Genomic DNA, 16958 nt, shown 5'->3' with positions numbered 1-16958 from the left:
TACTGTATATGATTTCTTTCTTTCAGCATCTTGAGAATGCGAATGTGCGCTTAGAGACCTGTTGTGTAGCCTAAACGTGGAATTTCTTTCAGCGTCATAAAAGCTAACAGTAAGCATCCAAGACGAACTGAAATAATATCAGAAACATGATGGATCTTTTTCACAGCTTTTCATTTTCTTAAAACTGGTCAAAGTGATGTAATTTGGTCCCCCTGGACCCTAAATGTCCTTGCTCTGTGAGAGAAGTAAAAATGAAAGAGAACTTTACCAATGTCAACTAGATTGATCAATGCATCATTAACATTCTATCGATTTATGACATCATTCTGGTGAACAAGGCTTTATATAGTATTCTAGACAAGAATCAAGTAATGACAGAAGAGAAGCAACATGTATCTAATTATAGACAAGTTGACTAACAAATAGCTTACCAAATGTCGGAAATTTATAAGCAGAAAAATAATCTAAATGAGGCTTAAGAACCATTTTCGCTGAGTACTGTGCACAGGTAGCCTACATGAGCCTTTTGAATAATTGTTTGAAAATTAGATGAAAACATCGTGACTGGTTGTGTTTATGCCACATTAATGGGTAGCCTAATACATTGTAAAAGTTAAATAACAAATCTTGACTATTAGGCCCATAGAAATCCAATTAAATTAATGGGGATGTAATTCTTTGAGGTCCATAAAAATATAAAAAGAAGCGCATGCACAAATAGGAGGTCCCATGCCGGGAATAAATTACATTTACTTTCACCCCTGCCTAATAATAAATCATAATAATCATTGACAGTTAAATTCCAGTCAAAAAGCTTGGCTGAGAGGCATCAGCATCATGTGGTGGTAATCTCATCCTCTTCGTCCTCCCCAAGTAACGATTACCCTTCAGCACATAAAAAGGAATCATGAATGGAAGGCAATTGTACAAGTTATCAGGGTTAGGCTTCAGGCTGCAATCAACAGCCAGCAGGCATACTCTTTTTAGGAATCACAGATTAAACAAAACATAGCTAGCTAGCTAGCTAGCTAGCTAGCTAGCTAATAATTATTGTTAGCTAGCTAGCTAGCTAGCTAGCTAATAATTATTAGCTAGCTAGCTAGCTAGCTAGCTAATAATTATTGTTAGCTAGCTAGCTAGCTAGCTAGCTAATAATTATTGTTGTAGCTAGCTAGCTATATGGGAATCATACATTTTACTGGTAAAATAGCAATCATGCAGCAGCCCCCTCTTGCCTGGCTAGCTAGCTATTTTTATATCTAATCACTAACGTTAGCTAGTTCATTTTAGCTAATGACAAATGCTCTTCAAATTGTCAATATGAGTATTTTATTTTGTACAGATATCAATACGAAAACATTTACATCCAAAGACAAGATTAGCTAAATCAAGTAGCCACCTTGTCTCGTTTTGGCTGATTTGTCTACTCGGCTTGTTATCAAAATTTAATTTCACAGACTCATTTTATCAATATGAAAAAACTCAAATGTACATAGTATAATTACCAACATAAAAACGAATTGTATACATTTTCTTACCTTAATATTACCTTAATATAGAGCTGTCAAAGTTGTGAGAAATCGTTCAGGTCCAGTAGAGGTGAGGCGCCACCCAGTAGCAGCATTCACTTTCAGTCTCCACACCAAAACTCCCAATTTTCTCACTACCAATGACGCATGGGTGTCAGTCGTTACTATACCAATTCAAGATGGCGCTACTCATACCTCTAATAAACGTTGTTCAAGATCAAAATAATAAAAACAGATGTTTCTATGATACAAGCACATGTTTAGTATTAGTGGATTGAATACATCTCTTTGCTCAGCTTCACTTCCTGAAGTGTTTCCATTCCCCTTGCAGTAGGCAGGGTTGGGGAAAAAGGCCTTGTAGCCATCCCAGAAGGGAGAGTAACAATGGCCAAGCATGTGATGTCTCAGGATATGCAGTTTCCAGTTTGCACGAAGTTCAGTGTAGTTCCTTGAGAGTCGTCGCTGTGTAGGCTTGAGGGGGAATATACAAGGCAATGAATATAACCCCCAAATTATTTTGGGAGCTAATGTGGTCAGAATTTGATGAGGTATTCCAGATTGGGAATTCCTGTACGTTACCACAGTCACGCCATGGTGTTAATCATGAGATATACTCCTCCACCTCTGTGTTTCCTGTTGTTTTCTCCTGAAGCACTCTGGAAAGTATGTCAGTCAATCCAATACCTGCCAACGAAAGTTGTTGCCATAGTGAAACATGAAAAGTGAATGACGTTGCTCTCTCAACAGAGCACATTAGGAACTGTCATGTGTGCTCCCTCTCTGTGTAATGGTTTTCTTAGCAAAGTGGAGGAGTCAGGCGCAGGACACAGGGATAAAGGTAAACAAACGTGTTTACTAAAAATATCAATAAATCTTCTCATAGAAAGATACATAGTTTGGAGAAACACCTCCAACTACACAAAACAGACAAACAATCACCGACAAGACAAACAGGAAATTCAGAGGTTAAATAATGAACATGATTAGCGAAATGAAAAACAGGTGTACACAATAAAGACAAAACCAAACGAACAGTGAAACATCGATCGGTGGCAACTAGTAAGCCGGTCACGTCGACCACCGAACGCCGCCCGAACAAGGAGAGGGGCCGACTTCGGCGGGAGTCTGACACTCTGGCCGCTAGGTCAGCAGGTTGCTCGTTATGGCGCACACATGTCACCAGCGTTACACGCATAATGACACTCACCTGGACTCCATCACCTCCTTGATTACCTGCCCTTTATATGTCACCCCCTTTGGTTTCTTCCCCAGTCGTCATTGTTCCTGTTTCATGTCGGTGCGCTGTTTGTGTTTCTTGTTTTGTTCATTTATTAATGAAATGTATTCACTCCCTGAACTTGCTTCACGACTCTCAGCGTACATCCTTACAGGACAAGTCACATGGGTCTTTCTGGACCTCTTTCTCCCTTTTAAATTCCTTTTGATATATCCACTGCGCCACTCGGGCAAAGAGATGTATTCAATCCACTAATACTAAACATATGCCCTGGTTCAAATCCAGGTTGAATCACATCCGGCCGTGATTGGGAGTCCCATAGGACGGCACACAATTGGCCCAGCGTCGTCCGGGTTTGGCCGGGGTAGGCCGTCATTGTAAATAAGAATTTATTCTTAACTGACTAGCCTAGTTAAAAAAAAAATATAGAAATAAATCATAAACTGCCATTTTAATAGGCAAGCTGAGGGAATGGGCTTGGGGAAATTTTGTAGCCACCCTCAAATTCATAGACACAGTGGATGCAAAGGCTGACAGTCCATAGCCGTGTACGAAATCTGTCTTGCCTATTACTTACTTAAACTGTGTACTTATCATACTACATACAATTTAGAACATACTGTTTAGTAAGAATGTATGCAGTAGGCAACAAATACTAACATATTAGACTCATATTAGTGCTGGGGACAATAAAAGGCCACTCTAAAATGTGCAGTTTTGTCACAACAGAATGCAACAGATGTCTCAAGTTTTAAGTGAGCGTGCAATTATCATGGTGACTTCAGGAATGTCCACCAGAGCTTTTGCCAGAGAATTGAATGTTCATTTCTCTACCATAAGCCGCCTCCAATGACATTTTAGAGAATTTAGCAGTATGTCCAACCGACCTCACAACCACAGACCACGTATATGGCGTTGTGTGGGCGAGCGGTTTTCTGATGTCAACATGCCCCATGGTGGCGGTGTGGGGTTATGGTATGGGTAGGCATAAGCTACGGATCGAGTCCAGGTCACAAGTCCCTATGGCTGAAGTCCGAGTCCCAGTGCTCGAGTCCTGGTCCAAGTGTTAAAGTCTGAGCTACTGGGTCCACATTAACTCAAAATAAAAAGTTATTTACCCAGTCAGATATAGTGTAGTGGCCCAAAAAACGTAGCGGTGGTATTATGGGTCATGTCCTTTTGAAGCGTAGCCTAAGGTCTAGAATCAAGCCTTTTCTCTCAGGAAAAGAGGTTGACTTGGCTACGTTGGCTACAGAACTTGTATATGAAATGCAGTGTGAAAGACTGCGGATTCAAAGAGCCTACTTTTCTATAGCCTACTCAAGGGAGAGAAAAACATAGCTAGACTGTTGTTTTACTATTAAACTCATCGCTGCTATTGTTTTTTATTTCGTAAAGCAGCGTGTGTTTCTTAACAAGGCAAAGGGTAGCTAAATAGAAGGCTGGTGGTGACTGGTTAGCTCAAGTGAAGCAAGAGAGTCACCTGCGCATTATGTATAAATGGAGCCGGAGCGGAGCCTGTCTGCTTTTCTGCCCACACGCATCGCTTTCTCCCCAACAGCTCACCGGCTGTGTTTGCCGGGTGTGACACATCCTTCCCACTGCTTAACCTCTCTAGGGGATATACCGTCCCACCTGGCCAACATCCAGTGAAATTGCAGAGCGCCAAATTCAAAAACAGCAATACTCATTATAAAAATTCATGAAACATACAAGCGTTATACATCGGTTTAAAGATTAACTTCTTGTTAATCCAACCACGGTGTCAGATTTCAAAAAGACTTTACGGCGAAAGCAAACCATGCGATTATCTGAGAACAGCGCCCAGCAGACAAATCATTACAAACAGTAACCAGCCAAGTAGAGGAGTAACAAAAGTCAGAAATAGCGATAAAATGAATCACTTACCTTTGATCTTCATATGATTACACTCACAAGACTCCCAGTTACCCAATAAATGTTTGTTTTGTTCGATAAAGTCCCTCTTTATATTCAAAAACCTCAATTTTGTTGGTGTGTTTTGTTCAGTAATCCATTGGAACAAAGCCAGGTCACAACAGACAGACGAAAAATCAAAAAAGTACCATAAAAGTTCGTAGAAACATGTCAAACGATGTTAATAATCAATCCTCAGGTTGTTTTTGTCATAAATAATTGATCATATTTCAACCAGACAATAGCTTCGACAATAGAAAAGGAAAAACAAGAAAGACACGCTCCCGGTCACACGCAGGACTCATGTCTGGAAATGTCCACTGTCCTCTCATTGAAAGTGGTGTTTCTCCCTCATTTTACAGAGTAAAGGCTTTGTATAGTGGATAGGTTTTCAATGGAAAAACAGCCATTTCAAAATAAAAGCACTTCCTGGATGGATTTTCCTCAGGTTTCCGCCTGCCATATCAGTTTTGTTATACTCACAGACATTATTTTAACAGTTTTGGAAACTTTAGAGTGTTTTCTATCCAAATCTACCAATTATATGCATATCCTAGCTTCTGGGCCTGAGTAGCAGGCAGTTTATTTTGGGCACGCTTTTCATCCAAAATTCTGAATGCTGTCCCCTACCCTAGTGAGGTTAACTGAACTGCACATCTGTGTTGCTAATATTAATCATGATTATTATTGAAAAGCTCTCAATCTCTTCAAAAAGTATTGTCCAGTCCACACTTAGTAGTCAGATGTTAGTCACATAGATCATTTTTTCTCATCTCGTTTTAGTAAACTGAAATGAAAAATAATTTTAGTTTACTTCTTGTTTTTCTGGCTCTATTTAGTCAGATATAGTCTCGTCAACTGCCACTGTAAAATAGGAGTTTGATGAATATTTTAGTCACTATTTTAGTTGACAAAATTAACACTGAGTCTTCAACCTATTTTGAAGCCCCATCCCTCAGCTTTATAGCTGCTTTTTTAATCAAGGAGTGGGTCTTTAATCGCCTTAAAACATCCTTCCCCCTGACACAAAGGATTTGCGTCCACATCAGAGAGTAGCAGCTTGTTATTCTTCAGGATTAAAGCTACATGAGACAATGGTGTCTAAGCCTCTTAAAATAAGACTGTTTGTTTGTTAAAGTATGTTCAAAGTTGAAAAAGGTCAGTTTCTCAGGATTGTTAGTTAGCCTGCCGGTGTGACTCAGGGTTCTATGGTGTTTGTTTGAACTGTAATGCCATGATAAATACATATCGCAATATTCTACTCATTAGCACATCGTCGTACTGTTTCCACTGGTATTGGTAGACTATTTAACAGGAAAGTATGTGGTAACTCGAATGGGTACTTTCTGGTACACAAATGGTGCCTAGTGGTGCTTGATTTAATGAAATCCCAAAGAAACAAATAGCCTAAGTAATTAATAGATGATTAGTTTATTACCATTTTGCCATGTTATTTCTTAGTAAATGGGCTTCCTGGTCATTTCTGTTCTTTAAGATCAAATCAAATTTATTTATAAAGCACTTCTTACATCAGCTGATATCTCAAAGTGCTGTACAGAAACCCAGCCTAAAACCCCAAACAGCAAGCAATGTAGGTGTAGCAGCACGGTGGCTAGGAAAAACTCCCTAGAAAGGCCAGAACCTAGGAAGAAACCTAGAGAGGAACCAGGCTATGAGGGGTGGCCAGTCCTCTTCTGGCTGTGCCGGGTGGAGATTATAACAGAACATGGCCAAGATGTTCAAATTTTCATAGGTGACCAGCAGGGTCAAATAATAATAATAATAATAATCACAGTGGATGTCGAGGGTGCAACAGGTCAGCACCTCAGGAGTAATTGTCAGTTGGCTTTTCATAGCCGATCATTGAGTATCTCTACCGCTCCTGCTGTCTCTAGAGAGTTGAAAACAGCAGGTCTGGGACAGGTAGCACGTCCGGTGAACAGATATAAAGATAAAGTGCTACCTTTTCTCTGTCGTATTCACAATGAGATGAGGCTATGGGGCTAATATGGCTAAGATCAACTTATGTTTGAATATTCACCTGTAGCCATATCTATGACTAGAAGACATTTTAGAAATCAAAGCTCTAAAAAAGAGCTACAATAGAGCTCAGATTGTAAAAGTATTATCTTTTTAGTCATAGATATGGCTAATTCATGTGTAACCTAGATAGCCATAATATGACCATGCAGAAAAGCCATTTTGGGTTGATCATGGGTTAATTGTGACTGCGAACACTCTATAGACCCTTTGTTGGGGTGTAAAGAAAGGATCTATTGTATGGCCTTGCATTGAAACTGTATGACTAACTCAAGCTGATTAATTGTGACTATGCTAGTTATGACAGTGCTGGCAGTGAGATTTGACTTAAACATGTTGACACACATGTGGACCATAGATGTGATGACATAAATTCAGAGCTGGGCTCAGACAGTGTTTTCCTTTCAATTAAATGCAGATCAATGAGTTATTGGTTTTCTATTAGTGTAAGAGATTTTCTTGGCCTACATGTCATCCTACTTTGCTCTGTTGATACATGATATTGATTCTAGGAGACAGTGTAATTATGTATTCCCACTAGACAAGCTTATGCAAAGTGTTCTACCTACCAGGCTGCTGTGTCTGTCTCTGAATAACTAAACATTAGAAATGCCATGTCATCATAGAAGAGCCGAAGGATTTGTTAGCTGTTAGCGGTTAACCTAGCACATCTTCGCTAAACCCTTAGGCACCTGAGATTACTCTTGCTGCTCTCTGTATCCTAATAGCCTCCGATAGTTACCAGCAGAGGAAATCTTAAAGCCGTAGTGGGAAATTCTGGGAAATTAAGGCTCCAGAGGGCTCTGGTCATGTGCAAGTTCAAAAAATGTTTCATGAGTAGTGCATGCATTTCCTTCAGTCATGTTATTATTTCCACACTGTACCACATTTATTTTGTCTTTGTATGCCTCTATTTTGTAAAAAAAAAAACATTTTCCTTTATCAGAATAGTTATTCTCGTCTATGAACATGTATACTGAACAAAAATATAAACGCAACATGCAACAATTTCAAAGATTTTACTGAGTTACAGTTCATACAGTCAGACAACTGAAATAAATTAGGCCTTAATCTATGGCTTTCACATAACTGGGAATAAAGATATGCATCGGATGGTCATAAACCTTTAAAAAAAAGGTAGGGGCGGGGATCAGAAAACCAGTCAGTATCTGGTGTGACCACCATTTGCCTCATGAAGTGCGACACATCTCCTTCACATAGAGTTGCTCAGGCTGTTGGTTGTGGCCTGTGGAATGTTGTCCTACTCCTCTTCATTGGCTGTGCGAAGTTGCTAGATATTGGTGGGAACTGGAACGCGCTGTCGTACACGTTGATCCAGAGCATCCCAAACATGCTCAATGGGTGACATGTCTGGTGAGTATTCAGGCCATCGAAGAACTAGGACATTTTCAGCTTCCAGGAATTGTGTATAGATCCTTGCGACATGGGTCTGTGTATTATCATGCTGAAACATGAGGTGATGTCGGCAGATGAATGGCACGACAATGGGCCTCAGGATGTTGGCACGGTATCTCTATGCATTGAAATTGCAATCGCTAAAATGTAATTGTGTTCGTTGTCTGTAGCTTATGCCTGCCCATACCACAACCCTACCGCCATCATGGGGAACGCTGTTCACAATGTTGACATCAGCAAACTGCTCGCCCACACTAAATTATTTGCAGGAAAGTATAGGTTACATGCGTGAAGTGGATCTCAAGTAATCTATGAACGTTTGAACATCTTGGCCATCTACTGTTATAATCTCCACCCGGCACAGCCTGAAGAGGACTGGTCACCCCTCAGAGCCTGGTTCCTCTCTAGGTTTCATCCTAGGTTCCTGCCTTTCTAGGGAGTTTTTCCTAGCCACCATGCTTCTACATCTGCATTGCTTGCTGTTTGGGGTATTAGGCTGGGTTTCTGGATTAGCACTTTGTGACATTGGCTGATGTAAAAAGGGCTCTATACATTTTGATTGATTATTGGTTCCCTCAATCAGGGCTACAAGGCACAGGGAGAACCAAGACCAAGGTTTTCTGACCCATTTTCAAACTCTGAGAGAGTGAGAGAGATTACAGAATTGAAGCCGTGATTGGCTTTAGAACAACAAAAAGGTTGGTTTCTTCAAGTGTCTTTTGTCTACCCTGAGGGAATTAGCGAGCTAATTGACTGTTGGGCCCAGGCAGGAGAGAGGAAAGGAAGGAATTAGGGAAGATATCTCTCCTTCCTCCTATCTTCCCTTATTCCTGCCTTTCCTCTCTCCTACCTGGGCCCAACAGTCTATGCTGCTCTGGATTTGACTGTCTGAAAATGGAGAGAGGAGGGTGGGAGATAGGGAGAGAGAGACACAGAGAGACCCAGACAGAAGGAGATAATGGCCATGTCCGGATACCCGTACTTGCTTCCTAAATAGTAGGCCGTTTGAGTATGCAAAAAAAATATTTGTTTTGCGTTTGTGACATTTAGAAAATCGAGTATACTTTAAATGCCAGGATGGCATACTTATTTCAGGTTTTCATCGAGTAGAATTCGCTGCACACTATTGAGGAAGAAAATCGTCTTTTCACACCCACGTGTGTTCGACAACAGCTGATAATCAGAATATGGGATGTGCTCCACAAAAATTTACGAATGGCGAGGAACAAGCGCGATTTCGCATTTGATGACGCCTTCTCAGTATGGATGAGAAGTATGTTGATATTTGTTGCTTACTGCATACGTTTGTACTAAACAGTATGTTTTAAATAGTATGTAGTATGGTTAGAAAGAGGGGGAGGTTGTTAATGAGGCATACGTTATTGAAGCGAACAGTCTTGAAGGTTCATTAGCCCTGACCATTTTGAATTACAATGAACTTGGGAGAGATAAAGTCCCATCCGACCATGAATTAGACCCTGAATTATCACTTGTCTTCCAGTTGTGGTTGCAAGCCTGAATTAATGTTTATCTCAGTAATTGAGCTTGTGCTTCCTAGGGATTTTTGGCTGGCTGCCAGTGTAGACCATACACACTAACAGAAACTCTCTGGGGTGTTATCATTCAAGAGTTAATTTCTTAATGCCTCAAATTAACAATAATGATACCATAACGGATTGCTATGTTTTGTTTGTTTTATAGTTTTGACTGGCTGGATGAATTGATGGTGTGTGCTGTAGCCTGTATGCAGAGCATGCAGAGTACATCACTGTTGAGGGACTCCATTAAACACTTGCTTAACCAGCCATTTAATCCACAAATGGTCTCCTCTTCAACTCTCACTCTGTCTGTCTCTCTCTCTTTCTTGCTTTCTCTCTCTCTCTGTCTGTTTCTCTGTCTGTTTCTCTGTCTGTTTCTCTGTCTGTTTCTCTGTCTGTTTCTCTGTCTGTTTCTCTGTCTGTTTCTCTGTCTGTTTCTCTCTCTGTCTTTCTCTCTCTGTCTGTCTGTTTCTCTCTCTGTCTGTCTGTTTCTCTCTCTGTCTGTCTGTTTCTCTCTCTGTCTGTCTGTTTCTCTCTCTGTCTGTCTGTTTCTCTCTCTGTCTGTCTGTTTCTCTGTCTGTCTGTTTCTCTCTCTGTCTGTCTGTTTCTCTCTCTCTCTGTCTGTTTCTCTCTCTCTCTGTCTGTTTCTCTCTCTCTCTGTCTGTTTCTCTCTCTCTCTGTCTGTTTCTCTCTCTCTCTGTCTGTTTCTCTCTCTCTCTGTCTGTTTCTCTCTCTCTCTGTCTGTTTCTCTCTCTCTCTGTCTGTTTCTCTCTGTCTGTCTGTCTCGTCGTGACCAAAATCTGTCTTTCTTACCACTTACTAAAACTACATACTGTGTACTAATCATACTATTTAGAATGTACTGTTTAGTAAAACTGTATGGCTGGATGAATTGATGGTGTGTGCTGTAGCCTGTATGCAGAGCATGCAGAGTACATCACTGTTGAGGGACTCCATTAAACACTTGCTTAACCAGCCATTTAATCCACAAATGGTCTCCTCTTCAACTCTCACTCTGTCTGTCTCTCTCTCTTTCTTGCTTTCTCTCTGTCTCTCTCTCTCTGTCTGTTTCTCTCTCTCTCTGTCTGTTTCTCTCTCTCTCTGTCTGTTTCTCTCTCTCTCTGTCTGTTTCTCTCTCTCTCTCTGTCTGTTTCTCTCTCTCTCTCTGTCTGTTTCTCTCTCTCTCTCTCTGTCTGTTTCTCTCTCTGTCTGTTTCTCTGTCTGTTTCTCTGTCTGTTTCTCTGTCTGTTTCTCTGTCTGTTTCTCTGTCTCTCTGTCTGTTTCTCTGTCTCTCTGTCTTTGTCTTTCTCTCTCTGTCTTTGTCTTTCTCTCTCTGTCTGTCTGTTTCTCTCTCTGTCTGTCTGTTTCTCTCTCTCTCTGTCTGTTTCTCTCTCTCTCTGTCTGTCTCTGTCTGTCTGTCTCGTCGTGACCAAAATCTGTCTTTCTTACCACTTACTAAAACTACATACTGTGTACTAATCATACTATTTAGAATGTACTGTTTAGTAAAACTGTATACAGTAAGCAACAAATATCAACGTACTAGACACCCATACTAAGAATATATCATTTAATGCAGTGGTTCCCAAAGTTTTTCACTCAGGCCCCCCTTCCAGCATTGGGGAACATCCCGCATGCGCGTGCCACACCCATTTCAATTGGCACAAACACTGTTCATGACACAAACCGTTCATTTACATTTACATCATTTAACAGACGCTCTTAACCAGAGCGACTTACAAATTGGTGCATTCACCTTATGATATCCAGTGGAACAACCACTTTATAATAGTACATCTATATCATTTTTTTGGGGGGGGGGGGGGGTTAGAAGGATTACTTTATCCTATCCCAGGTATTCCTTAAAGAGGTGGGGTTTCAGGTGTCTCCGGAAGGTGGTGATTGACTCCGCTGTCCTGGCGTCGTGAGGGAGCTTGTTCCACCATTGGGGTGCCAGAGCAGCGAACAGTTTTGACCCCTCTTGTTGGCGGAGAGAACATTTTTCCGGTTTAAAACGTATTTCCTGCAATTCTACAATTTCTTTCATGGGATGCAGATATTTTTCAGTTTTTAAAGCTCATTTTCTTGCAATTCTATACATTTTTTACATGTCACATGTCTAATGTGTACTCAAAATGCCTTCTATTTAGAGTACGAGTATTCGGACACAGCCTCTTCTTTTTCTTTCCTTTCTTTCTTTCTTTCCTTCTTTTCCTTCTTTTCCTTCTTTTCCTTTTCCTTTTCTTCTTTTCTTTTCCTTCTTTTCCTTCTTTTCCTTCTTTTTCTTTTCTTCTTTCTTTTCTTCTTTCTTTCCTTTTCTTTCACAGTGCCACAGGAACGTATAATGTTTGGGTTTTCAGTTATTACAATGCCAAAGACATGCTCATTTCAATGTGTACTAGAAGAGTATTGTGGTGCAAAAATATAAATGCAACATGCAACAATTTCAAAGATGTTACTGAGTTACAGTTCATATGAGGAAATCAGTCAATTTAAATCAATTCATTAGATCCTAATCTATGGATTTCACACAAATGTGAATACAGATATGCATGTGTTGGTCACAGATACCTTAAAAAAAATGGGACTCATAATGGGCCTCAGGATCCCCTCATGGTATTTTTGTGCATTCAAATTTCCATCGATAAAATGCAATTTTGTTCGTTGTCCGTAACCGATTCCTGCCCATACCATAACTACACCGCCACCAAAACCGCTCCCCCACACAACGGCATACAAATAGTCTGCGGTTGTGATGCCAGTTGGATGTACTGCCAAATGCTCTAAAACAACGTTGGAGGCGGCTTATGGTAGAGAAATTAACATTAAATTCTCTGGCAACAGAGCTCTGCTCTGGTGGACATTCCTGCGGTCAGCATGCCAATTGCACTCTCCCTCAAATTGAGATATCTCTGGCATTGTGTGACAAAACTGCACATTTTAGAGTGGCCTTTTATTGTCCCCAGCGCAAGGTGCACCTGTGTAATGATCATGATGTTTAATCAGCTTCTTGATATGCGTACCTGTCAGGTGGATGCATTATTTTGGCAAAGGAGAATTTCTCACGAACAAGGATATAAACACATTTGTGTACACAATTTGAGTAAAATGTGCTTTTTGTGCATATGGAAAATGTATTTTATTTCAGTTCATAAAACAATGGACCAACACTTTACATGTTGGTCCAAACCTAGTCATTATGAGAGATGGGAGGTGTTGCTATTCGTGTGTGGCCCAGAATGGGAAGACTGATGCAATGGATGCTGAAGCTCATCTTTTCTATCTTAGTTCCCAATCTGTTTGTGGTATCTTGCCAACACCGTGTTATTAATTGCGAAACATGTTTGGCACGACAGTTCCATAAGGACATCAGAAACAGACTGGGACCCACACTGGGTTCTTCAGCTATCCCCATAGGATAACACTTTTAGGTTCCAGGTGAAAGCCTTTCGGGTTCCAGGTAGAAGCATTTTGGGTTTTACTTGGAACCAAAAGGATTCTACCTTGAACCAACAAGGGCTCTTTAAAGGTTATCTTATGGGGACATCCGAAGATCCCTTTTAGGTTCTAGATATAAAAAAAAAGGTGCTAAGACTGAAGGCCAATCCATAATGTATAAGTTCTCTCTCCTAGTCAAAACCAATCCTTTCTTCATCAGTTGCTAGGGTTGAGTCATCGGTCTCTCACATAAGGAGCCATCTTAAGTCTGACGTAGACTCTTAATCCTCTCTTTGTCCTGGTCTTCCTCAATACCCTGTAGTTACAGATACACTCTGCCTTCCCTCTCATCCTCCATCCCCCCTTTTCCTTTCCCTCTTCTATCCTCCTCTCCTCTGTGCTTCTATGATGTAGGCCTAGTTGAATATTAAACAGTAAATGTGATAGCAGGAGCTAAAATAGGCTAATGAGCCAATGAAAAGTAGAGCTGTGGTGTACATTAGGGCAACACAGGGGTAACTCTTCCTCTCTCTGACGATGAAAATCTGGATACAAGCACAATCCGATATGTATTAATTATTAATAACCAATATCTCTTTCCCCATCCCCTTTCTTCTATCTCTCACTTTCTGTCGCCTTCCTTTCTCCTTTCTTCCTCCCCTCATGCTCTTCAGATGTTCCTTGTGGCTCTGTCGTTTGCCTACTTTGCCAAGGCCTTGTCTGGCAGCTACATGAAGAGCACAATAACCCAGCTGGAGAGGCGCTTTGACATCCCCAGTTACCTAACAGGCGTCATCGACGGGAGCTTTGAGATAGGTAAGTGTCTATGTCACAGTACCCCATCCCCCAGTCCTCACCTCGTCCTCATCCCCAGGGCTATTTTGGGCTTCCGTTCTATCCATGTTGTTGTGAAAGAGAAGAGATGTGAATGAATGGGTCACCAAGGCCTTCTAGGAAGTCTCATTTATCAGGTGTGTGTGTGCACAAAAAAACTATAACCCTTGTGTGCACCAGATTTCCCACAAAGGTTAGTATTTATCCATTTTGAACTTGTGGGAAAGTGTACAGCTCAGACCAACTTCTAGTGGTTGATCAATTGTATTGCAAGCAAATATTGTTCTTTATGGGGGAGATGGTGTTTGATGCACGAGAATAATAAAACAATTCAAACGTCTGCCTAATGATAAAACAGATGCATTAGATGTTAAGAAGATCGCATAGGAATGCGTAGCCTAATATATTTATTTTACTTTTATTATATAGGCCTAAATCATAGTCATATTGCAGGACATGTCTCTCCTTTTCTGACATAACTGGTTTATTCCCATATTAGGCTACCATTTATCCATCGTTCATTCAATAGCCAAGCGTGCTCGAAAGTAAATAGACTGGTAGCCTATTTAAAATATTTGACATTATGGGTAGGCTACAGTATTGCTGTGTGGTAAGAGGGCGACATCATAGCCTATTTAATCTCAGAGCCTACACCAAGGCAGGAGATATAAACACAATGATGTACTGATAAACAAAATATTGAACAACAATTTGTCTTTTGATTAGAGGTGTTGGCTGAAGCATTTACTTTTTGATTGTCTATTCAAACAATATATCTTGCAGAATGCGCGGTCAGTGTTTGGCACTCGCTATAGGCGGCATGCATTTTTAGTTTGAAAGTCACTGAAACATATTCTGCCTACACCTCTACAGAAATCTGATCAAACTTACCATTGCACCTTGTTTGAGAATCTGTCATGGCTAAGTTCAAACATCAAATTGAAATCAAAGTGAATTGGTCGCGTACACAGATTTGCAGATGTTAAAGCATGTGCAGTGAAATGCTCATGTTTCTAGCAGCGAGTGGCGCTGTTTCCCCCTACTGCGGATTCCATCTCTATGGGTTTGGTTAAGGTTAAGGGAAGGGGTCAGTTTTAGGTTTTGATTAGTCATTTTGCAGTGTCCTCAGTCTCCCTTCAGCCCAAGCTTTAGGAGTATATAGAAACACCTCTCTACCTCGAGCCTTTTTGGGGGAGGAGTGGGGGAAGAGATCAGCTTTAATAATACAGACAGATTGTGGATTCCATAAATGTAATTGTCTGCATAATTTCCAAATTATTACGCATCATTTCCAATCCCCATATTTCTTATATGTATATAAAATATATACACTACCGGTCAAAAGTTTTAGAACACCTACTCATTTAAGGGTTTTTCTTTATTTGTACTATTTTCTACATTGTAGAATAATAGTGAAGACATCAAAACTATGAAATAACACATATGGAATCATGTAGTAACCAAAAAAGTGTTAACCTCTCTGGGCTAGGCGGGACGAATTCGTCCCACCTACGTAACAGCCAGTGTAATCCAGTGGCGCGATTTTCAAATACCTTTAAAAATCCTATTACTTCAATTTCTCAAACATATGACTATTTTACAGCTATTTAAAGACAAGACTCTCGTTAATCTAACCACACTGTCCGATTTCAAAAAGGCTTTACAACGAAAGCAAAACATTAGATTATGTCAGCAGAGTACCAAGCCAGAAATAATCAGACACCCATTTTTCAAGCTAGCATATAATGTCACAAAAACCCAGAAGACAGCTAAATGCAGCACTAACCTTTGATGATCTTCATCAGATGACAACCCTAGGACATTATGTTATACAATACTTGCATGTTTTGTTCAATCAAGTTAATATTTATATCAAAAAACAGCTTTTTACATTAGCATGTGACGTTCAGAACTAGCATACCCCCCGCAAACTTCCGGGGAATTGACTAACAATTTACTAAATTACTCACGATAAACGTTCACAAAAAGCATAACAATTATTTTAAGAATTATAGATACAGAACTCCTCTATGCACTCGATATGTCTGATTTTTTTTTATAATAGCTTTTTGGTGAAAGCACATTTTGCAATATTCTAAGTACATAGCCCTGCCATCACGGGCTAGCTATTTAGACACCCGGCAAGTTTAGCCTTCACCAAAATCAGATTTACTATAAAAAAAATGTTCTTACCTTTGTTGTCTTCGTCAGAATGCACTCCCAGGACTTCTACTTCAATAACAAATGTTGGTTTGGTCCAAAATAATCCATCGTTATATCCGAATAGCGGCGTTTTGTTCGTGCGTTCCAGAAACTATCCCAAATGGTAAATAAGGGTCGTGCGCATGGCGCAATTCGTGACAAAAAAAAACTAAATATTCCATTACCGTACTTCGAAGCATGTCAACCGCTGTTTAAAATCCATTTTTATGCAATTTTTCTCATAAAAAAGCGATAATATTCCGACCGGGAATATCCTTTTAGGTAAACAGACAAAGGAAAAGAAAGCTTTCGGTCGACGCGGGCACGAGCCTGAGTCTCACAGTACTGTAACCAGCCACTACCCAAACATTTACATTTAAGTCATTTAGCAGACGCTCTTATCCAGAGCGACTTACAAATTGGTGCATTCACCTTATAATATCCAGTGGAACAACCACTTTACAATAGTGCATCTAAATCTTTTAAGGGGGGGTTAGAAGGATTACTTTATCCTATCCCAGGTATTCCTTAAAGAGGTGGGGTTTCAGGTGTCTCCGGAAGGTGGTGATTGACTCCGCTGTCCTGGCGTCGTGAGGGAGCTTGTTCCACCATTGGGGTGCCAGAGCAGCGAACAGTTTTGACTGGGCTGAGCGGGAACTGTGCTTCCTCAGAGGTAGGGAGGCGAGCAGGCCAGAGGTGGATGAACGCAGTGCCCTTGTTTGGGTGTAGGGCCTGATCAGAGCCTGAAGGTACGGAGGTGCCGTTCCCCTCACAGCTCCGTAGGCAAGC

The 16958-nt window shown here is 40.6% G+C and overlaps 1 protein-coding gene across 1 annotated transcript in view; it reads left to right on the top strand.

Moving 5' to 3' along the window:
• slco1c1 (solute carrier organic anion transporter family, member 1C1) overlaps window positions 1-16958 on the top strand; it is a 70733-nt gene that overhangs the window by 23472 nt on the left and 30303 nt on the right. Inside the window, exon 2 of the mRNA XM_082963852.1 lies at window positions 13808-13949. Within this exon, the coding sequence (XP_082819978.1) occupies window positions 13808-13949 (142 nt within the window). The remainder of the gene's footprint in view (window positions 1-13807; window positions 13950-16958) is intronic.

This window comes from Salmo salar, chromosome 17, assembly GCF_965601325.2.
Source record: "Salmo salar chromosome 17, fSalSal1, whole genome shotgun sequence".
Lineage (NCBI taxonomy): Eukaryota > Metazoa > Chordata > Actinopteri > Salmoniformes > Salmonidae > Salmo > Salmo salar.
Note: the sequence above shows the minus strand (reverse complement) of the source record. Positions and strands in the feature narration are given on the sequence as shown.